Genomic DNA, 23,607 nt, shown 5'->3' on the forward strand with positions numbered 1-23,607 from the left:
AGACAGGATACTTAGTACCAAACCGGAATCCTACCCCTTCTCAGTTGAGAGCCCTTTTCCTGTCTTAAGGCTGGTTAACAACTCCTTTCCCTTCCCTGGGGCTTAATTTGAGTCAAGAGTTCAGAAGCTCTTTTCAGTGCCAAGCTGCAGGCCTGGTGAAGCAGGGGAAGGCAGTGCCCCCTAGCATGTGCAGAATGCTTCTCTCGCAGTTGTGAGTTGCCACAATCACCCTTGGCACGGGCAGCCTGGATGAGAGGGCAGGCCTTGCCGGCTGCCGGGCTTCAGAAAACCCCTCTGCCGTGCCCTGACGGAGAGCCTACCCTTTCACAGCCCCAGGCCTGGCTGCGCACTTACGCAGAACAGGCAAGGCCCCCTTGATGCCAGGGGCATGCACTCCCGGGTCAGGGTGCGCAGGATTTCAGCCTGGGTGCCCTTTCGCCAAGAAGGGGGGATCCGGGAGGGCGACGCTGCTCCGGCCGCCGCCTGCGTCCCGCTCCTCAACTTGACCCCTGTGGCTCGCTGTCGTCGGGGGGCGGAGTGTCCTCCTCCCCCTCCTCCCTTCCCTCCGCCCGAGTCGCAGGCAGTGACGCTGTGCTTCTCCTTCCTTGTGTGTTGCAGGCACGGAGCGGCACGAGCTGACCTCGTGGAAGAGCTACGCGTCGATCTTCCGCTTCTTCGGCGACGCCATGGAGGCGAAGAGCAGCTCGGGCAAAGCGGCTCCGACGCGCCGCTCGCAGCGGATCCGCTACGAGGAGCTGTAACCGGGCGGGTGGGCGGGCGGGAGCCGGCGCCTGCTTGCCTGCCTGCCTTCCCGCCTGGGCGGCGGCGCTCGGCAGTCCCAGCCCCTCATTAGATTGTTTTCTTCCTAGAGCACAGGGTCGCCGTGTCTACATCTAAGTAGCGTTTTGCATTATTTCTAGATGAGTGCAACTGTCAAAGCAATATGGGTTCACTGGTTGTGCTTCCTGTGGGCTGCGGCGGGGATTTCGGGCTGCCCATCAGTGCGCAGATTAAGGCTGACAGCAGCACCGCACCGCGCAGCCTGGTGCAGCTCTAATTGCCCTGACAGAGCCCGGCACCGAGCTGATGGCGGGCGGACGCGGCGCCTCCCGGGTCCTAGCGCCCGGCTCTCCCTCGCCCCTCCCCGCCGTCGGAGCTCACATTTAGTTCTCCTTGATTTTAATGGTGGACTTCAACTCTCGCTAACCATGGTCCCGCCCACGCGTTAGGCTCTTTAATGATTTCCCGCAAACGCTTTGGGCGGGTTTTTTTAAAATAATAATAATAATAAAATATTTCCGTGCTTTTTAAATTCAGGGGCCCTAATAAACTGTATTGACTCTATGGTAGCGATCCTAAGCCCTTCACGTTTGTGAGACTTACGTGTCGCGTCAATGTGTTTACTCCAGCAATGGCTATTTTACTCTTTCTACTTCAGGCTGCGGAGAGGCTGTGCCACCCAAACTGAAACCATACATTTAATCAGTGGGTGCTTTGTTTGGTGTTTATTAATGAGGAAGACTTGAGCGACTTCAGCAAATCTGAGCATGGAAAGAGGACTTTATTTTACTTCCAAATGCGCCAAAACTACCGAGCGCTCTTTGCTTATGTGGTTCCTAGGCAGTTTGCTGAGTCATTAAAAAAAAACCCCTAAAAGGATGTTTTAGCGACAAATGTAATATAGAGCAAATAATACCAGTATTTAAAATGTTGCTTCTAATACTTGGTTGAAACGTTTATTTTTTATTCTAACAGAATCTCTATTTTGTGACAAATCAGATAGCGAAGAACTTTTTTAAAGATCCTGGACGCTCCCAGGACGCCGCCTCTCCGCCCTGGGCGAGGCCGGGGCAGCAGAGCTTTCCATTCCTTGCTGAAACAGGGTCCGCCTTTGCCGGGAGGGGCGACTTCCCCCCTCCCTGCCAAAAGATCTTTTTGCTCACTCAATCTGTTGAACTCCTGAAGCCAGTTTCGATTTACCTTCACCGTCTGGTGACACTGTGAAATATTAATAGCAAAAAAAGAAAGAAAGAAAAGAAGCATGTATTACTGACGTTGCTAATCACTTTTGTTATAAGCAAGAGGACGTCGTTTTTACATTCCTTAAATTCCTCATGGCTTTCAATGAGTCCTGACTCTTTATAGTTCCACGCAGACCTAAAAGTCCATCTGTTGTCACCGGGTGTTTCCAGTTACCATGATACTCAGTGGGGTCTGCCTTTCACCCAACGCCGCAAATTCACGGGCTTCTAAGACCCAAACTCGTGGCCAGTGGGGTCCCTATGGGCCTCACCTCAAAAGCTCTGCCCGACCCGGACTCCAAGCCTGGGGCGCCCTCTCCACGTTCCAGGCCAGGCCACGAGGCTCAGCTGACTGCCGGCTTGCGCCGAGGGATCCCCATCGGACGGCAACCCGGCCTCTTCCAGAGCAGCAGCGCCTGGCTGGTGCTCGAGTAGGCGCGCCGGGGCACCAAGGAGCCTTTGAACTTTTCCTGGCCTCCCCTCTCAGATGTTACCCGAGCGAAAGAGGGGGTCACATTTCATCTCATGCATGCATTCAGTGGCTGGGCGATTTCGTTAGATACCCACCACCAGCTCGTTTGAAAGGGAAGCTTTGGGGATTTCAGAACAGACGTGTTGGCGCACGTCTTTGAAAGCTCTGCTGTTAAGATTATCCCAAAGGGCGCAATTCGGGTTAAGGGGCCCTGTCGGTGCAAAGTGGAGAGAGAGAGAGACAAGGGCTTTCCCCTCCATCGGAAACCTGCCAGCGCCATCTCTCTGGGGGCAGATTCAAAGCCAGAGTCAAGTGGCTCCAAGTGCAGGGGTGAAGGTGGCCTGTCTCGGCGCGCCCGCTTCCCCGCCTGACCTCTTCTGCTCTGTGAAGGGGTGACCTTTCAGACTGGCAGGTTGCACACCTACTCTTCTGTGCAGGGAGAATGAACTGTCGGGCAGGCTGGCGGCAGGAATAGTCTCCTGATCGCTTCCCTGGTGACCATCTCCCCCACCTGATGGTCCCGGTCTCCTGTTTCCCCCTTCTCTGGAACTGCTCCTCTCTCTCACACACACACCCGCCTGGGCCCACCTTAACGTCAGCTTCAGGGTGGTAGACGGTCGACCTGGTCTTTTTTCTTATCCATGCTTTTTCTTTCCTTAGCTGTGATCTTGTGGGCTTTTCCCACAGCAACCCTTGCCCTGTCTTTTGTGAAAGCCTCTGGGGCTCTGCAAAGTGCCAAATCTCACCAAATGAGGTTTTTCCTCCTCTCCAAAGTGTCACGGTTGAGGTTTCTCCTCCTTCCGGTGTGGTCCCACCAGCCCCTTGCTCTGTATCTCGTGCCGTTGCCTGGGTTGTGTTCTCGCTGCTTCTGGACCCAACTGTAAAGCACACAGGGAGCTGTTCAAAGGGTTGTCTCTTTCTGTTTACACTGAACCAATAAAAAAATGGTTTCTCTTTTAAAATGCGGGTGTGACTTTCTTGTCTCTGGTCTTGTTAAGCAACTGTGCCAGGCGCAACAACTCAAAGGGATGTTCATTTGCTGCTGGCCGGACAAAACCCGTTTGCCAGGAGCAAGGGGAGCGCAGCAGCTTCCAGGAAGGATCTCTCTGACTCGGTTGCCCCTCAGCAGAGCGAGCCGCGAAAGAAAGATCTTCCTCCACCTGGGCCGTTTAAGACTGGGAATTATTTGCGTGGCCTCTGAACGTGTTTACGAATATCCAAGGCCTTGCAAAAATGCGAGGCGGGGGAAATCGCGTTTACTGTTAAAAGGGCTGGGGAGGAAAGGCACATAGAGCGAAAGGATGAATCGGACACCACAGTGCATGGGAATTCCTGCGAATGGGTATTGCGGAGGGTATGTTTAGGAACCATTTTATCCAAACAAATTATATCCCCAGCTTTTGACAATTAAAAAAAAAAATCGCCTGTGATGCAGCTCAGTCCCATTCACGCTTACCCAAAACGAGGCGCCAGTATGTTCCGAGGGGCTGCATCCCCAGTACCTGCGTATATGAGTGCAAAAGCCAAAAAAGAAAAAGAAAACCTTCGAAAGTGTGTGGCGTCCAGCAAAGGTTCCGGGGCTTGAGCTTTCCCAGTTTAGCGTTTATTTCATCCGAGCCAGAAATTCTACCATGTATAAAAATCTCCACAGCTTTCACGCGTCTGCTAAAGTCCCGAACAGCAAATTATGAAGCATTTTTAGGGTCATACATGGGCTTCTCCCCAGTTCAAATCAAGGGGTCTTTCAAGGGATGCCTGCATGGGATGAGGCTCGTTCATTTTCCTCTTGGAGCCATCGCTGGTCTTTTCTAGGAAGGCGCTTAAGGCTTGTCAGCCCCAACCAAGGAAGAGTGGCTTTCCTTCCTTGCACAACTGTCCTCTTATTGCACCTTGCTGGCGTTAGAAAGTGGGAGAAGCTGGGAAAGGGGGCAACCTGGGTGCGGAAATCACTAGACCTTTTTACATGGATGGCACCAGAGGAAGGGCCAAGACCCTTCCCCAAAGGAATAGCCCTCCCGCCACCCAGCTAGCCTTCTAGTTTCCTGAGGTTACAGAAGGAGAAGCTCCTTCTGAAGTGCGGACTCCTGGACCGGGACTTCTAGCAATGGGTCCAGTTCTAAGAAGGGTTACCTGGAGAACAATAGTACCTAGTTCACAGGAGACCTGTTGTATAGAATTTCGCTGTAAGCCATCCATCCCAGACATGTCAGGAAGTCAGTCTTACTCCCACTGAGTTGGATGAGGCTCTCTCGAAGGTAAGTGGAGATAGGATTGCAGCCTTCACGTGACCTGCACAGTTCTTATTTCTTTCTTTCGACCACGTGGGACCCTGCTCACTCCCAGCCAGCGCCGCTATGCAGTCTGCCCTTTCTGGACACGCTGCTCTCTGGTGTGCTTTTGAATCTTACCTACTAATGGGTCAAATCGATTAAAAAACCTCCAAATCGACCTACAGGATATTTGATAAAGGACAAGCCGGGCAGGACCTCCAAGTGGGCGTTTGCTGCCCAAGCGCTGGGATGGGACTAACGGGGTGGGAGAGCTGTGTAGCTCCAGGATCTGATGGAAAAAGGGGAGCCGGTAACCTTTTTGGTGGCTTCTGTGATTCTGGATGCCTGGTGCAATGGACTCCACTCTGTGTCTGCTGGGCTAAGCCTGATCAAAACTTAGCTCCCAAACCGAACCTGACTACTTCTGGCGGGGGGACGGGGGACTTGCATGTCCTTTATATCTGCCAAGGTGGGCCTGAGCTAAAAGCTTCCCCATCCAAATCAGTGCACATTCTGACCCAGAAATGCGAGGAATCCTGTCCCTCCTTTCTGCTGCTGCTGACTAGAGATTTTCCCTCCACTGCAAAGGAGGTCTCTTAACTCCTTTCCATGAATATAATTCGTGGGCCCTGGAGAATGGACGGATCCCACTGCACCCGAATGACCCTTGGCATCCCCTCCTCTCCCAGGCCTTCATTACTCTAGGAAAAGTAAGAGAGTCAGCTAGAGACTGTACTGTAGCAGCATTAAACTGTGATCGTGCGTATGTGACTGGGGGTGCAAAATATCTGAAACGCACACAAACCCTTGAAGCATTTTAGCTTTTAGCTCGGCACCTGAGCTGTGTAGCAGTAGCAGTAGCAACGATCTCCTTTAAAACACACTTGGGAGGAATTAATGACCGAATGGTTGGTTTAATTGATTCCTCCTTGGATTGGTGGCTCCAAGTTTCACACCGCTGGTCTGTTCACAAGCTGATGTCTTGAGGAGTTACCATAAATCTGGGCTAAGCCCGCTCGGCTGAAACAGAGCTCCGGCAGTCCGGGGAGGGGTGGAGGCTAAGGCAGAGGATTGTTCCTGGTAAAGAATGAGCCAGGGGCCAAGGCTGTCAGGACAGAACCGGGATCCTGAAAGTGGGTCCCTCTTTCACTTGGGACAGTGAAGTAGCTGGAGCCCAGGAAACACCAACACACACCCCGCTATAAGTTTCAGAACAAGTTTAGTGCCAAAGATCTGTAATGCCTTAAAGGAGAGAGAGTGAGAATCGTTACAACTGGACCAGTTCGTAGTTACGCCGAACTCTGGATGGAGCGAATGAAGAGGGGCAACGCGAAAGGAAGGTGGAACAAGCTCTTACTTTCCATTCTACTTTGACTAGGCAAAGCACCTGCAAGAATGTTCCAGTTTTGCACCAAAGCAGCTGAACGGACAGTTATGAACACATTCTGACTATGGGGCTCTAGTTTTGCCGGCTAAGAGGATCTGTTTACCATCAAAGGTTGCACCGGGTTTCAACTCCTGGTTGGGCGGGCCTGTATCCATATCTCCATATCTCCATATCTATCTGTAGTATATAATCCCAGGATTTATTTCTGCAGGACCCCCGTCTCCTTTTAACCAAACGTATTATTTGTTAACCGCCCAATAACCCTGTGAAGTTTCTTCCTGAGAAAATTTTCCCATTTTACAGATGAACAAATAAGGTCGACAGGCCCCTGGCTAGTATCTGTCCTTTTAAAGTAAAACTCTGTTTGGGTTCACGACAAAGAGAGTTTCTGTGCATGCCGCAAGGTCCTTTTATGCAGCTTAGTACCTTCATTCTAATACATAAGTTGACGTGGATTCCTAATCAACTAAAGTGGGACGTTTAAATATTTCTTTTCTCAGAGGAAGCGCACTTATTCTCCCCCCTTACCCCCCCCTCAGGAACCAATTCTCAAGTACAATTGAAAGCTGTCATATAAGACGACGGCAGTCTGTGTGCCTGCGCTCGAATTTCTATTCCAGTTGAAGTTAAAGTAACCTGTTAAAGGATGCGGAGTGTATTTCTGTGTGTATCTGATAGACAGATCACGCTAATTGTTGACTTAAGTCCCCCAAAGTGTGAAAAAAGAACTTCCCCAAACTTTGCAAACGCTGTCATTGCTCCTAATCCCCCACATTTTCCACTTTTCTTTCCAGTTTCGGATTGCGTGTGTTTGTGAGCATTTCACCAGATCAGTGACAGCTCTTTATTTGCATAATTATATGCTCTGGTCTGAAGAGAAAACTAACCCCCAAATTTCATGGGTCACCAAACTACGACAATCAATGTTTTATCACGTATGCTAAGCAAAAACCTAAGAAGCTATATGAAGTTTCTTGGGGAGGTTTTTACTCCTCAGAAAATTAAAGACGTGGTGCCCCTTCAATAGATGCAAAATCTTTCCAAGCTCTTTGTAACTGAATTCTGTTTGAAGGGGGAAACCAGAGATTAACACGTAGATCTGGGGAGAGCGAGGCGGGGGCAGAGACCCTCGAGCGTCACTTCAAAGTAGATTTCCAAAAAGAAGCGCCTATGCGTGTTGACAGTTCCCTGCTCCAAATACTGTAAGGGGCCAATCCTATACGTGTATGTTGAGCGTTCAGCGGGGCTTACTCCCGGTAAAGTGGGTCCCGGATTGCAGCCTAAATCACATTCGCAGCAAGAAAGGGCCCGCAGACCCACTCGGATCCCCAAATAGGATTGTTCGTGTTGTTTGCGTTCCATATACAACTCATGGGTTTAAAGCTGGGATCCCGCTTTCCTTCCATTTATCAGTGATGGGATGGGAGGGTATAAGCCATCTAATCTATCGATCTATCATATTTAAAATTAAATAAACGTAAAGACGACCTTAATCACCCCCAGCCTCGCAACGGGATTTGTTCTGGTCCTTGAATGCACCCAAATCCGTGGGAGGCCCCATCATTTTGGAATGTGATCAACGTGCATGGTTGGAGCGAAGAATGAATTTAGGAGTGATCACAAGCCAGAAGGACAGGAGGAGAAAAAACACCCACTTGACTCAGGAGGCTGCAGAACAGGCGGGAAATTCCTGTGGGGTAAAATGGGGAAAGTGTGTGTCGCGGGGCTGGGGGTGGGAGTTGAGCTCGGAGCAGGAAATCCATCCTGGGGATCTGCTGGTCCCCCTTCATTGGGGGAACTGAATTCGGAGTCCTTCTTCTGCAAGTGACTTAAAACTAAAATGAGGCGAAGGGATGAGAAAGTAGGACATTTCCCATGATCTTTACTAAGCTTTGGCTGAGGACGATTAAGCCCGAACCTCGAGCAAGAGAGCAGGCTGGATATTTGGAGCCGACAGGAGTTGTGCCTGTCCCGCCGCCAAGGCAGCCTCTGGGCCCAGGAAGGAGCCGCGGTGGTTTGGCCGGAGTCGCCACGAGAGCTGGCCGCGCCCGGGATGAAAAGGCCGGTGATCGCCTTCTTCCCCTTCAGAGCATCAAATGAGAATAATCTGGGGGGAGAAGGAGAGAAAAGCCCTCGCCTCTTCACCTCCCCGGCGAATGCGGGCTCTCTCAGCTGGAGGAGTAACATCTGACATTCCTCCTCACAAGAGGGAAACTTCAAAAGAGCAGGGAACTGGAGAGCGAGAAGCCAACAGGCGAATATTCACGGCGCGAAAGGGGACGGCTCTGGAGAGCTCAGGGTCAGCCTGCCTCATGTTCCCTCTGCCTCTGGCCCGGCTTCCTGGGGGAAAGGGAGCAGGTCGCTCGCCCCGACGGCCGAGGTTTTCCTAGCCTCTCCATGAGAGGGTCCCCTGCCTCCCAGGCCCTCCCTGCAGCCCCGACATGCCTGGGTCTCTGTTGAGGTCAGGTGACGAGAACGACTTTCCCGGAGACCGGTCAGCAGCTCCCGGCTCGCCACTCCAGGCTGGACCCGCGAGGCTTGAAAGGAAAGGCCCTGGGCTTGGCTGGCGGGGGGGAAAAATAATTTTCACTTTTCCTTCCGCATAATCCCTTCTGCCCCCTCCCAAAAAGCCCATCTCACGCCCATCGTCTAACTTTTGCTTTCGAATTCCCCCTGTGGGGGAACAGTAGAGCAGAGTTTCGACCCACCCAGTGCAATGTCTACTGCCCCTTCGGATCACCTCGACTGAACAAAGAGTAAAATATGAGAGATGTTTCTTTGCTTCTGCATTTAATGAATTCCTTGAACGGGTTCCCTAGACCCAGAAGGAGCGCACACCAGTCTTAATTTCGCCCCAGTTCCACCTGCGATTTACTCCTACTTAAGACAAGTTAAGAAGCATCTTGCGGGTAACATCGTATCTAATAGCTTCACGTGCAAGTGTTTGGAGGCTGGGTGCGCGCGCGGACCTCCTCTTTCTCCTCGAACTTTTTTGTTCTTTAAAAAAGTTTGGGCTTGTCCCTCAGTTATTAACCAGCTGGTTAATTCACTTTCCGTTTCCTAAATATAGGTGCAGGGCTTTATCTTAAAAAGTTTGCTTTTGCATCCTAATTAATTCTTCTAACTAGGGGAACCTTGAGAGCCTGTTAATTAGTAACGTCGATTTAACTCCTGTGCGACTTTCCTGATCTTTGGCACAAATCAGAGTAGCTTTTCTGCTAACAGAGAGATAGACTAGAAAAGAGAGGATAAAGAAAGACGTAATAGCTGCTTCATGGATCGCTGACCATGTGTTCATTCGGGCATCTCTATCTGCACATCTTAAAGCCACTTTAAAGGATACCTAAGAAATCTGGAACCCTGGAACCCTCGGTTTAGCCCTGCTGAATCTCTCATTTCACCCTTGCTTTTCCTTAAAACTCAGTGTGTTAAAGAATCAGGATCAGGTCTCCATGTTAATCTGCTACTTGGAAGCAAGTTGGAAGATAACGACTCAGTCCTTCAGCTTCCAAAGTGGGTGGGAAGTTATGATACGGGTGTTTTCTGAGCCTCCCAAGTTGGGCTGTTAAGATTTAGAAAATAGAGAAACCATGTCAGCCGTGGGAAGGTGTCAAAACTTTTACCAGGCTGGGGTGGGGGTGCGAATTGGGAACCCCTTGATAGAGCAACCGAGGCTGTGACAGTCTCTCTGCCAGGGAACCCGAAAAAGCGGAGCGGAGCTGGGTTTGCGCCATCCACTCTCTGTAGCACCATGGACAGCTCCTAGTTCTGAGCTGCCCTCGCCCTAAACAAGCCTCTCCTTGTCTCGTTCAGCCCAAGCCTGGAGCAGGCTGCGGAAGACCTCGCTCTCAGAGACGACGTTTTTGTATCCTGAATCCCGCCTGCTCCGCGCTTCCTCTCATCTCCCTTGAAGCGGGGAGAGTTAACCATGCATTTATGCCCCCTTCTCAGGACTTTCCACCTCATGTGCTCTTCTGGTCCGATTCCACTGCCCTGGTCTGATGCCACTGCCCGCAGGCCCCCGGTTTCGTTTTCATCCTCTGTCCTCTCCCTAAGCTCCTTCTGCCAAGATTCCCGCATTGACCATCCTTGGTTTCCAGCTTTGCCCAGAACCAGACCTCCTCCTCCTCCTCCTCTCTCTCTCTCTCTCTCATTGCGGGGATGCGTGCATGCCATTTCCCCCTTCCCATGCGATCTTCATCTTTCCCTTGGCTATAGAGGCGATACTGGTGGGGGCGGGGATCTGAGGTCCTCCTGGTTGGTTGCAAAGCAGATCCGCTTCCCTTCTTTGATGCGCGCCTACTCCATGCAACCCCACTGACTGCCAGGCAGCTGGTTAATTGCAGCCTCGGGAGAGGCACCCCAGAGCCAGAGCCCTAAGAGCCTGGAAGCCCTCCCTTTCTCCCTCTCCACCCTCCCCGCTTTGCTAAAGGGTCGGCCAGTCTGCGCGTCTCAACCCCGTAACTTTACCTCCCTTCAACTTCCCCCTTCCAGACCCGCCACCTGCTGTGATCGTCGGGACTTTAAGCCCTCTCTCAGTCTCCGCATCCTTTAATTCAAGTTATGCGCAAGGAGAAAGAGAGAGAGAGAGAGAGAGGAATAATGTCTCTTTTTTCTTCCTCTTTGATCACATCCCTGTCATTTTAGCAAACAACTTGCAGCCGTGCAAGCTTGTAAAGTCAAGCTATTTACGTGTTCGCTATTTAAATGCAACAAGATGCTCTCTGCTCATTAAAATGTTCTCGCTCTGCCTTCTTTTGCTGAGAGATCCGATTCCTTCCCATTTGCTTCCCCGATCCGTCCAAAATTACAAAATAGGGGTAAAAGGGGGGGGGGGTGAGCAAGTTGGATAGCTAAGGATTTCCCGGCTTTCCCTTAATATAAATGCCCCCAGCCCCAGCTGAGCAACGATAGCGAGGAGTTACAGACCTCCCTGCTTTTGAGTTATTGGGGAGGAACTTACTGGAATGGCTTTGGGGCATTAGGAAAGCAAAGTTATAGCCCAGTGCTCTTACTAATATTAAATACTATTACGGATCATGAGCCAGATTCATGGAAACGGATATTTAGATATCCACAACAGGGTTATTTGAGGGTTATTTTCCTCCCCTCAAATGAAAGAAAGCGCTGCCTTCTCTCTGCTAGCTTGTGGAGAACATAGTTCGCTTATTAAAAGGGTTCGCTCTAACGTCGGAGTCAAATTATTCTGTTTTCAGCATCAACTTTGCCGGCAAGTTCACGAGGAAAACCTCGAACCCCCTTTTCGTCATCACGACCCCTTATCCGTGTTACGATGGATTAAATGGAATCCCTTCTTCTCGACCCACCTGTAGTCGGTTCGGCTCTCACACACGCGCACCACCGTTTTCACTGTTCTCTATAGGGCAGCTTCGTAGGGGGGAATTCTGTTTTCTCTGCTTGATCTTCATTTGCACCCACAAAAAGTCCAAGGAAAGGGTCCACTCGCTCCCCCCAACTAGCCAACCGGCCCTGGGTAGGCGGAGGGGGCCGCTTTCGTTTTTTGTAAGAGGGAACCCCGAGGCAGAACGGTTAGGAATTAAACTTTCAGAGGAATAACCTGTTGCACGCTTCTGATTTGGGGAAAGTGAAGATCACCGTGGTATTTTATTTTTATTTTTTTAATTCGTGGTATCTTCTATCTAACCAGGATATTTTATAGCGTGGATACTGATAGCTTTCTGATCAGTAATGGAATTGATTCCAGACTATAATTCAGACATTGCTGTAGTGAGCAATGTTACTATAAACCAGTTTTGTATTATTGTTATTCTTATTATTATTGACAACTAATTGGCCGAGTGAAAGTTAGATGTCTGCATATTTAAGAGGGGGAACGATTTGTGTTTCGAGGTAGCTCACCTTCGGTATTAAATATTTGCTCCTTTCTTTGATCTATATTAGGATATTAGGTTTCTCCGGAGCGTGAGCCTCACTGACTAACAAAAAATCCCTTTTGTCAATCCTGCATTAAACCTTCTCATCTCAGTTCTTACGAAATCCTCTTTCTTCTGGTAATTTTGCTTTGTGTCTCCCCCACCTCCATTATTCTGAACATACATATCCTGAACATATCCTGAACAATTTAGCGAGTGCATGTCCGTGTTAGTAATCTTAAAAATAACTTTTAATGGGAGGCATATAGAAAATAATGGAATCTTAGAAAGGGGAAAGAGAAAAGGGACTAGAGATTGGGTGTCCAACATGAAAGCATTTTCAATTATTTGCTCCTCAATTATTTTCCCCAGCTATGGTTTACCTTGTGATTATTTTCTTTTTTTCTTATTCGTGACATGCGTTGAAAAATATTACTCTCTCTCTCCTCCCCCCCCCCTTTCTTACCTCTTGTAACCCTTCAAAGTCGTTTGAAATTACTTTTCTTGTCTTTTGGCCATTTGTCAACGTCAAAACTACCTGGGCTATCTAGTGAAATGAAAGTGTTTCGTGTATATCTTAGATATATGAAAGGATTCCTCAATAGAGTTTTCTGGAAATCAATAGACACCCATTAATGTCCTAAGTGCCTACTGGGTATTTTTTTGGGGGGGAAATAGTCAACTCCTTGGGTATAATATCCTGGGATAAAGTTGCAGGATCCTCATTACAGTCCACTGGGATAGCGGAGTTTGACAAAGAACATTTTCAAGAGTAATTACATTTAGGGAAGTTTTGAAAACATGGGGCTGCCACCAGATGCTGCTTCTGAGCTCTGTCTTGCTTCAGGAACACATTTCTGTCGCCTCTCTCCCACTGAATGATTGTGGATATATGCGTGTCATTTTCCTGTTTATCTATCTGTGCTCAAGCCTAAGTAATTTTTTTTTTACTTTTAACGTGCCACAGTATGTGAGTGTGAGTTTCTCTGTGTGTGAGCACGCACGCACAAATACATATATCACACATTTATTCGCTAGCATCCTTGTAATAATGGGTTCGACTTTCAGCCCCTACAAGACAAACTTTATTCTGTTCAATGGAAATGAACCTCAGATGTGCAGATGAACTCTATACACTTATTGAGTAGAAGCTACACTCCGGCCCACCTTATTAACGATTATAATTGTGGCTCCCTGCTCATCAGGACCGGCTCTCTGAAAGAGGTTTCTTTCTGCTACTCTCTACTTCCCTTCATACCCGCACGATGCTTAAGCTGACGACCCCAGAGCGTTCAGAGGAGGAGGCACATATCCTAAGACTAAGCAAGGCAACCCAGCTTCTTTCTCCATGGGCAGTTCTGCCTGGCCCACAAAAGACGGGAAAGAGCCTTGCCTGCTTTCAAGCACTGCTCTTTAGAGATCAACTGCTGAAAGAGATACCTGTGCGCTTTGAATTGCTTTAGGGGAGGGAGGGAGAGAATCAGAGCGAAGTTCTGCCGGCGCTGCACCTAAAACCGGAATGTCCCAGAAAGGTAGAGGGATTCGTTCGTGTTGGTGCAAGTGAAGCCGTAACAAGAGCCAAACTCTGCAGCATTTAAGATTTCATTATCAGCTTTCTACCTTGGAAAACGAGACCCGTTTGCTTAACTTAATCCGGAACATATGTTTGCAACTGTAGCGCCGTGTGTGTGTGTGTGTGTCTGTGTGTTTCTCTGTGTGTGTGGTTTGAAGTTGATCAAGTTGTAAATTTTCCGCCTTAGGTTTTCAGCGCCTCCTAGTTACAGCCTAACACTTTGAGATTTTACAAAGGCTCTAACTAAAGGGGAGAAAATGAAATAACAACCATGTAATTTATCGAATGTTGCGAGTCGCACCAAACCAGCCTATTTTTCTTCCCCTGTGGTAGTGATTGTTGTTAAAGACCTGCATTTCTGAGAAACTGAGCCAGAAAAGAGAATGCAACAAAATGACTTCTGAAAAAGGAACGTCTTTAATATGCATTGCTGTTTTAACACTTAAGAATACGCTCTTCCTGTTTCTATAAACGTAACGATGATCACAATAATAGTATTTGAAATCTGGAATTAATAATAAATTAAAAGTACTTTATACTCTAATACATGTACCTGTCAATACAAAACTTTCAGATTACTTTTTCTAAGGAGAGGAGTTTCCATATAATGAATCCCTAATCATATAATCAATAGAAACAACCGAGGCTTTTAAATTTCTAAACAGTTTTCTTACTTTAATGAAATGAATAAATTTAGAACACGGAAGGTAATTTTGCAGAATAAATTTAGACTGTAGGAGATACAGAAACAGACCCCCAGGCTTTACAAACCTTAAAAAAAAAAGATGAAAAGAGAACGTACATTTGATTTTGTGGCATTTTCACTTTAAATCGCTCATAATTGTTTTGATCTGTTCATGAAAGAGTGACAAGGAGGCTAACTTAATACGACCAGTTTCTATTTCTGGTGAAGCTAGATCTCATGTGCGTATTTACATTGCCTGCAACTAATGAAAACATGTATCAAATCTCCGGGTTGTGTGTTGCTTTTTTTTATTAGGTTTCCCCAAATACAAATTAGCTACATTTTGGTCCAGCCACCAAAAAGGAGGGAAATCATTAAGTAGATTACAACATGATTACAACATGAATTGGCAGAGAGTAAAGACGCCATAGTTCAGATTTTGCTTGCAGGCTGCCTTTTATTTCAATCGGGATATTTATATGATGATTCTGTATGATTCTTAACATTATTTAATAGCACTTTTTCTTTTTTGCTGGAACTAAAGTGCGTTCCTCGCAGAACGAAGCGGGGGTAGGTAATCTGATTTATCTGGGGGAGGATATACGAAAAGGGGCCGTTTTAGCTCTGAATCGGAATGTATTGAGAGACACAGCGCCATCTAGCAAACAAACGGAGAATCAAAGGCGAGGAATCGGCGAGGCCCTTCGGGCAGTCATAGAAAAAGAGGGGGGAGAGAGAGAGAGAAGCGAGAGAGAGACTGAGCAGGAAACTTACACTGCCTCGTCAGTTTCACCTGAGCAGAGCTCCCCCCTCCCCCCCAGCAGACAATCCGCACTCCGTTCAGTGTTTCGCAGGGCTCTGCCCTTTCCCTCCCTGCGTCTGAAAGAGCAACTCGGCTCCGTGTCGTTTGCGCTTCGCTTCTGAGTATTAGGACAGGCAGGTTTCCCTTAATCAAGGTCAGATATTACTAGCACTATCTGGTCCCTGGGATGTATACAACCGAGGTACACACACCTGCCAGGCGCTTCATAACTTTTTCTCTGCTCGTTATCTCCAGCTCTCGTTTTTAGGGATGGGGAAAGAGTGAGAGAAGTCAATTGAGCAGTACAGAAAGGACAAAAGTCACCAGGTCCCCTGACTGTTCTATCCTTGCATCTCCACCACACCCCAGTATAGCCAAGGTGGTTGGTGGCTGCTTGCTTGCTTTGCTGGTCCGGTGAAATGCAGGCGTTTAAACGCTCCGTGAAATAGATGTAATATATTTTCACAAACTTAAGATGCCAGGCGGTGGCCACGTCGCTCAAGGGAGGCAACGCCCTTCGATGTGTATTTGCATGGCTTTCGAAGGACTACAAAACAAAGGCAGGGCATATTCCATTCTCGTAATCTTTGCTGTTCGATTAATCTTCTGTGGCTTTCTTTCTTTTTTAAAAAAAAGGATGGTGGAGGGAGAGGAAAGGGTGTGGGGGGGGGGGAGCAGAGAGAATAAACCAAATAATCCACCTCTGGGTATTTGCAAGCCATGTTTACATTAGTTCTGCAAAATTAAACAAAGACACCAAATGACTGTGAGGAAGAGAAATTGTTGCCACTCTGCAAGCGCGCGGAAGGCTCTCTAATAAAGGGAGAGTCATTATCGAGGCTTCGTGGAAATCGTCGCGGGTTAGGAAGAGGCGACTAAGACAAATAAGGCGCACCTTTGCCTTCACAGCTCTTTATTGCCACCTGCTCGAGAAATGTTCCTGCGGAGTATCAGAAGCCCAAATGTCACCCGTCGCTCTTGTGCTGTTGTTGTGAAGTGTCTGGGCTGTGAAAGATTGTCTCCAGATGCGCCCACCCTTCAGAACAGGCTTCTGGCGCCCACTCGCCTTTCAACTGGCCAAGCATCTTTCGACATTCCCCTTTTAGAAGCCCAGTATTCAACATCTCAGCTAACCTTGCATCCTTCCCCAAAAAAACTCCCCACCCACCTCTCCCCGGCCATTCAGATCCTTGAGATCAACATGGCTTGAAACTAACAGGGGTCTCAGAACGTGTCCGTCGTAACAACCACAAGGATCCGATCCACCAGCTCTAGTGTTTGCTTGCCTAACTCCCTGAAGGAAAAAGTCTTCCCCCTTCCTCCTCTAATTTCTTTTTTTCCCGAGGTCTGAGCTTTCCGTTCTGTGAGATCCGTGGGAAATACGGGGCAGAATGGTGGCCACTGAAATCAGCTCTGTCTCCTTCGGGCTCTGTCCAGCTCTTGAAGTTCCTTGGAAAAAAGGAGAACTATATTGGGGGAGCGGGGGGGGGTGTAGGGCAGGGAGAAGGCTGCTCTCTTTGGGTAGTTTCATCTCTATCGCCTGTTCTCGTCCAGATTTTCTTACCCATGAAACCTGCTCCGTGGTGGGGTTCCCCAGCTGTTTAAATGAACATTGATTTATTGCGTTTAAAAGTAAATTTACACACACGCCAACATCATTCCGTTTTGTTTCCCCAGACCCTAAGATTTATTTTCTGCTTAGCGCTTGTCTGACAAAACAATGTCCTTTAACTTTATTACACATCGATGAGGAAATCTGTCTTATTTCCCCCCTGCTTGGATTTATTGCTCTTGTTACCTGGTTTGTTGAGGAAGGGATGGGTGGAGAGAAGGCTGTGGAAAGCGGGGAAATTACGAAAGAAAGAAAGAAAGAAAGAAAGAAAGAAAGAAAGAAAGAAAGAAAGAAAGGCTGACTTGAAGAAATATAGGCGCACCTCGCAGGTCCCGGGCTTTGGGAAAAGGGAGCAGGGCGGAAGAGCAGGAAAATACTAATTTTCACAAATTAGAATGTTCGAGTGATTTGTTTTAAGAGACACAAAGCTCCCTTCATCTGCTAGAAGGCCTGATGCTCTTTGCACAAACTCTTTTGCAACAGATCCATTACTGAGAAGCAAAAATATAATACAACAAAACAAACAAAGCAAAATAAAAATAATCCTACCACTCTGACTTACCTCTGCGCAGTAAAGTCCCAATTACCCAGCCTATGGGATGGTTGCTCTCAGGGGATTGAGCTGCACTTTGAAACAGTCTTTACGGTACACTTCATCTACGTTTTTGTTGTCTTTAGTTCTCATTAAAAGGCCACTTTATTCTTTTCACTGATATACTGTCTGTGTTCTTCATTTCACACTCTTGAAAGCAAAGTTCTTACAACTTATCAGGGAAGAAGGGCTCCGAGGCTCTTTGGGGTGGGGTGGGGGATGAAGCTAGAGGGGATGAGAAAGAGAGGCAGGAGAGGGAAATCCGTGGACAGGAATGTTAAAGAATTTTTTTTGAGCACACACAGAGAGAGAGACAAACAAGAGAGGTTGTTGAGGCAATGTGCTATTTCAGGGGTGTTGGTGGAAAAATTGAAAAGGGCTATCGGGCAGTCATACAGCGTTAGCCAGACACTGTGTGTGTGTGTGTGTGTGTGTGTGTGTGTGTGTGTGTGTAGCCTGGCCTTATTCCGACTCCCCTACCCCCCCAACCTGATTTATCACAGAGGCGTCTAATAATCACTTTGGAGATGTCAACTGAGGACTGTCCCTTTGCAAGGCGAAAGTGAAGATGTAAGGAAGGGTGGGGGTTGCTATCCTCATCAGTCGGAGCAATTCTTTGTAGAGAGTCTCCCATAAATGCACTACCTTTCAGGCCAGACCCCCCGGGCTCCGAGAGCCGCTCCACCCGCCTTCCCACTTGTTGTCCAGACCGGCGAAAGGAACCCAAAGCGTTTATTTGGAAGAATCTCTTACCGAGCCAGAAAGAGGGTAGTAGGGTCAGTCAGCTACATCGGTCTAAATCGATCTCGAATCAATATCGATCTCGAATCGATAAGACCTTTTCCCCATACGCGCGTGCGTGTGCCCAGATAGCGTATCCACGGCTCTAAGAATGCACCCAGGATCCGACCCGAAGTGGAGCCAAAGAAGAAAAGGGGGCAAGGCTCTTGAGCATCCCTCTATTCATATTAGCAGCATTTCTTTCTGCTTGCCCTTTGAATGGGGCCGTGTCACTCAGAGAACTAAGGGCCATTTCTTTAATCTCTCTCCTCTGCCCTCACAGATCGACAGCCTTTCTCCCCACTCCCTGCTCCCCCCATGCCCCCTCCCTTCAGGGCACAAGATCCCCGTCCAGCTAGGCTCAGGCCGTCGCCGCTGCCTTCAGTGGAAGATCATAAGCCGGGCTACGTCCCCTGGTCTCCGACGGGATAGACCCCGGGGCTCCTGGAGAGCCGTGCGGCCCCCTGGGCACCCCCACCCCTCACTGGAGCCATGCCCTAAAGAAATGGGGGGTCTAGGATTGGTGATGAATTAGTCTTTTGGGGAGTGGGATGATTTTTCTTAATTCAATCTGGCATCCTAAAGAAAGGATGGAATGCCCCAGTATACCTATTTGTGGATTAGAAAACTGCATGGAGACGTTTTCAAATCGAACCGACGTTCTATGGATTCGAATTAGGATGGATCTTTTCTCCCCCCCCCTTTTTTTTTTATCTACCCAGTTATGCCACAGTGGTGAACCAGAGGGAATTAAGCCCTCTTCAAGTCCAAAGGCTTGGATTCCTCTTCGAGGAGGCTCGGGCTACAGATGGCTCAGGGGCACTCAACCAGCTTCATAGCAGACTACGAACTAGCTGCTGCCATACGTGTGTGTGCGCGTGTGCTGGGGATATTTTTAGAGTTGGAGTAGCCACTCCACCAGGCAAACGGAGAAATGGTTCAAGGCGAGATCTCTACTGCTGCCCTCCTTTACTCACAAGCAAGCCCGCCCGCCTGCCTCAAATTTCATGAGGCTTAATCCCAAGGAACCGTGCACAGGCGGCCTGTATTCAAGGGAGAGCCATTTTGCAAGGGGCACCCGCGGTACTGCTCTGGCATGATGCGCGTCACCAGCTGCCTCCTCATCCCAGCGATCTCCCATCCAAATGCACACGTTCTTTCCAAGAGGATGGAGAGAAATACATAACCGGGTTGAGGGTGCATGCCTTACACCACCGCCGCCAATAAGCCAGGCCTGTTTCTCTCTCTCTGCCCTCCGAGGTACTATTGAGAGAAGGCCAGCCCCCCCCCCCTGCTCGATCCTCGCCCAGATTAAGCCGCAGTAGTTCCCTGCCAGCTGATTTCCCACCCCACTCAGAGACACCTCTGACTTAACTCAGGGATTTGTGAGAAATGTAAATAAAAGGGCATCGGACTGGGATGTCAGGCGCCATGGGCCCCCGGAAATTCGAATGGATAGCAGATTGAATAAATGCCGGCATTACCGAATTGTGGGCAGGTTTGGGGGGGGGAAAGGTGAGAGGAACGATCTGAGGATGGGGGCAAACGGTCGATTCACCCACAGAATCCGACATGTTATTTTCTCTTTGCAGCAATAATAAATAGGCACTAATGAACCGAGGTACTAACTGTGTCCCCTAAGAGGGCGAAGCTCCAGGCGCAAAGATGACTGCCCGTTGCAAATGGTGAACAAACACGCGCGCGCGCGCGCACACACACACACACACACACACCACTAACTTGGGACCCGCTTTCTAGCGGCCCCTTCCCAAGGAAAGGCGAGGGCAGCCGAGAATGTGGGTGAATAAAACGCCAGTTAAAACGCTATTAAACAGCGCAGAAGGTGCAAAGCTCGCGCCTCGTTCCGCCTTGATATGCAATTAAATTACAGCAAATTCCTCTTTAAATAATATCGTTTGGAATCCTTCGCTAAGATTCAAGGATGTCTGAGGTTAAGTAGCTTTTAAAACGTCAGTTCTAAATGGCTTATGCAATGAATAGCTACCTTTAAATCCTAACACCATTATAAATACTCTATACATGTGGATGTCAGTTTATCTCTACATATTTCTTCTTCAAATGAGGAAAGCATTCATGATCATCATAATAAAAAAGCTCCTTGACATATTTGAGTTTAGAAAAGCAGATGTTAATTCCACCCTCCCTTCTCCCCACATCTTGTTTTATGACCAACTCTGTTGGAAAGGAGCCAACGGCGCCCTGCGCTTTGCTCAGTGACTAGTAGCCCGGGCGCATTAGAGCCTTCGCAGCACCAGCCGAGACGAGACTCGAGCCATAAAAAAACCCCACACATCTGGGTTTCTTTCCCCTTTTTTCCGTAACAACAACAAAATTAAATTAGGGAAAGAGTTGCAATACAAATGGGAGGAGGGGGAAAGGGTTTTGTGGACTTGGGGATGGATGCAGAAAGAGAACACACCTGCAGCCGCGCCGGAAAAAGAAACGGCCTGTGGATATTTTTTCAAGATAGAAAGAGCCTTTCTGGGGGCCTGGCCAAACAGGCGTGTATTTTCAGTGAAATAAGTAAAAAATAATAATAAAATAAGAGGAGGTGCCAAATATGATTGCCAGCTCCCCACAGACACAGAGAAAACAGTGTTCTAGGACACTCCCCCCTGTTTTAGGGGGAGGGATACCTCCCCCAAAAAACCAATGGAAGAGATTCCTGGACAAGAAACGCTTTACTTCAGAGCACCCCCCTTTTTAGCTGTTTTCACATCCCCATTCTCTCCAGGCAGCCTCCCTTCCCTTCCAAGCTGAGGGATCAAGTCTGAGGGGTTCCCATCGTTTTCTCGCTCCCTCCCCCGCTCCTCTTTTCGCCCCATTAACTAATATGTTTGAGAAAGGTTCTTGTTTGCCCTGAGTTACACGGGGAGCAGAAGACATGGGAGGGCTTGAGACAGCGACGGCACCGCCACACAAACCCGGAGCCGAGCTTTCCCTGGCATCACAATTAACTGTATGCAATATTTATCATTCGACAATGTTTGCCATCAGGAAACACCAAACGTAAAATCGGTGGAAGTTTAATAAACAGACACCCAGAGATTGATCAAATAGAATGAATAAACATGCCTGGATATTTTTTTTATGCGCACGTCTGTGCTTCTGACTATTAGGCGATAATCCTGAGTGAGAAATAAATGCCATTGGAGTCCGCGGAGGAGGGGCGGGCCGGGAGGGGAGGGGAGGCGGGGGCTCTAGCCAGCCAGTTCGCCTCCTACTGAAGTTAATTCCCACCGGTCCAAGTTCCCTGCGGCTTGGAAAGGTTAGGACTGTACCCTTAGATCCCCGGGGACGCATCCCCAGATTCCTTGTCCGACATATCCCCACACCCCATGTGGAAGGAGCTATGAGAAAGGGCCACGGTGCCTCCCTTAAGAAACTGTGGCCAGGGTTGGTTTTAAATATATATGTCTCTTTATGGTTCAAAACTGGGGGGGGGGGCATGGTCGTCTGTCAAAATGGTAGTCAAAATGGTCTGGTGTGATTGTTACAAAAATAATAACAGGACTCTTTCTCTTTCTCTTTCTCTTTCTCTTTCTCTTTCTCTCTGTCCTTTTCCTCCCCACTCCCCTCTTTTTTTTCCTTTTTAAATGCAGGATCTCGCCGGCTGGGGCAACACAATGGCAAGCCATCTGGTGCTCAAGAGAAGCGGTGGAGACGGCAGCGAACCGAGCCATCCGCAGCTTCCTAGAAGCGCACGGGGCCTGCAGGCTCCCCCCCTCCCTTTGGCTCCCCGGCCTATAGCTAAACTTGGACGATGGTCTGTGGCTGGTGATCTCGGGACCCGCCGAGCAAGCAAGTCGCCCCGGAGCAGCCCGAGGAACCTCTCCACGCGCGCCAAGCGCCGCTTCGCCTCCTGCTGCTGGGAGGTGGTCCCAAGCGCAGGAGCGAGCAGGGAAGAGCTCCACCCCCTTCCCTTGGTCGCGGAGCGGATAGGTCGGGGCCCGGGTGACGTCACTCCCCATCGCGCAGGAGAGGAACCGGGAGCGCGGGGGAGGGCGCGGGGGAGGCAGAGAGAGAAGCTTCTTGCCTGCTGGGCTCTACAGTTGGGAAGTTTTGCTTGGAACAGCAGCAGCAGCAAGAGTAACAACTCAATAAGAATAATCGGAAATTAGCCCTTTGCGCTTATCTCTCCGTTTCCTCCATCCTTGTTTAAGCTGGGATATCTATTACCCCCCACTGCAATGCTTGGCTCGATTTAAGAGCACGCGGCAAAAAGGAGGGAAAACAGGTGTGGGGATGGGGGGGGGAGAGAAAATGTATTAAACAAACCCTTCCGGGTGAACCTGACCCACGCAGAGATCTGTAGCAGATGACCTGCATCTCTCTCTCCCTCTCTCTTGCGCACAGGAGGGTTCTCCTCTGACTTGTCACCGCATCTCTCACCCTCAGCGCCTTCCTTTGGCCCCATATTTCTGTCAGAAGGGTCGCTGGTGTCAGACCCGCCTCCTTCCCCACTTGGCCCTCCTCCGTCTTGCAAAGCATCCCTATGAGCTGAGGGTGTGCGGCCCTAGCTGGCTCTCGCTCACAGCCAGGAGCCCCCACCCCACCCGCCCCAGCCACCCCTGATCAGTATCCCATTAACCACTTACTTTGAAAGCGGAGCCTTTCCTTCGGCTGTTCCTTCTTCTCTTCCTTTCCCCAAGCACTGCTTCCCCAGGCCACTCAGCCTGGGCTGCAAAGGCTTGCTCGGGTAGTCATAGGCCAATCATAGCGATCAGAAGAGAAATCAAACTTTCTCTCTCCTTCCTTTGCCCCCTCTCTGCCTGCCCCCTCCCTTCTTTTCCCCAGGCTCCGCTGTCCTTTGGCACCTTCTGCAAGAAGGAGGGCTGCAGTCCCATCCCATCCCCTGGAGAGCGTCTTCCTGGGGACGCGCCTGCTGGCCTCCCTGCTGAGGTAGCCGCGCGCTTCTGCTGCCGCGCTTGGGAGCAGGGAGCCCGGCCTCGGAGCGAAGTGCAGATTGAGACATATCGGGATCCCTATAAAAGGGTCATTTCGCGAGGGAGGCTGGACACAAAGTTTGGACTCGTGACTGGCATTCCTGAGAGGCCTGCATATTTTAAAAACAACAAAGCGAGCCCCCAAAGAAGGGATTGCGGGGGGGGGGAGGGGGCGAGAGAGCGAGAGAAGAGGGGAAATAGTGCGGGGGGGGGACTGGGAGAGAAGTTACTAAGTGACAAACATCTGTCAACATGAGCTAATTTGTAAGCTGTTGCTGCGAGGAGAAACTGACTAGTTTTGTGAGGGTCTGTGTTGGTCGATGCAGGGATCTTTGTCTCTAACCTCCCGCCCCCTACCCCTCCCGCCCCGCTTTTATGTGAGTGTTTAATCCTAGAAAGTTCCTAAAATGGATCTAAGACCAAACCAAACGGGGAAGTTTGACCTGAAAGGTCTTTCTGGCCTTCGGATTAAAGCCCCCTCTCCCCTCTCCACCCTAGGCCACCGTCCTCCTCTCAGCCGCTCCCCTTTCTTAGCTCTTTATAAACCGTTTC

General features: G+C 49.3%; 1 protein-coding gene and 1 long non-coding RNA gene across 10 annotated transcripts in view; one reads left to right on the plus strand and one right to left on the minus strand.

Annotated features, from left to right (window-relative positions):
* ARB2A (ARB2 cotranscriptional regulator A) overlaps positions 1–21,821 on the plus strand; it is a 221,968-nt gene extending 200,147 nt beyond the window's left edge. For 7 of the 9 annotated variants that reach the window (XM_028748346.2, XM_028748350.2, XM_028748354.2 and 4 more), the window contains one exon: positions 619–1,349. In XM_028748346.2, coding sequence (XP_028604179.2) covers positions 619–761 — 143 coding nt within the window. In that variant the 3' untranslated portion in view covers positions 762–1,349. Of the gene's footprint in view, positions 1–618; positions 1,350–21,711 lie in introns of those variants that run through there. The other 2 variants (XM_028748345.2, XM_028748349.2) reach the window with 2 other exon arrangements.
* Positions 1,711–23,162, minus strand: LOC144329205 (uncharacterized). Its single transcript, XR_013394646.1, has 3 exons — positions 22,708–23,162; positions 3,240–3,371; positions 1,711–1,998 (listed from the first exon to the last, which is right to left on the minus strand). It is a non-coding gene; the product is annotated as an uncharacterized LOC144329205 (long non-coding RNA).
* Positions 23,163–23,607: the final 445 nt, after the last annotated feature.

This window comes from Podarcis muralis, chromosome 11 (assembly GCF_964188315.1).
Source record: "Podarcis muralis chromosome 11, rPodMur119.hap1.1, whole genome shotgun sequence".
Taxonomy (NCBI): Eukaryota; Metazoa; Chordata; class Lepidosauria; order Squamata; family Lacertidae; genus Podarcis; species Podarcis muralis.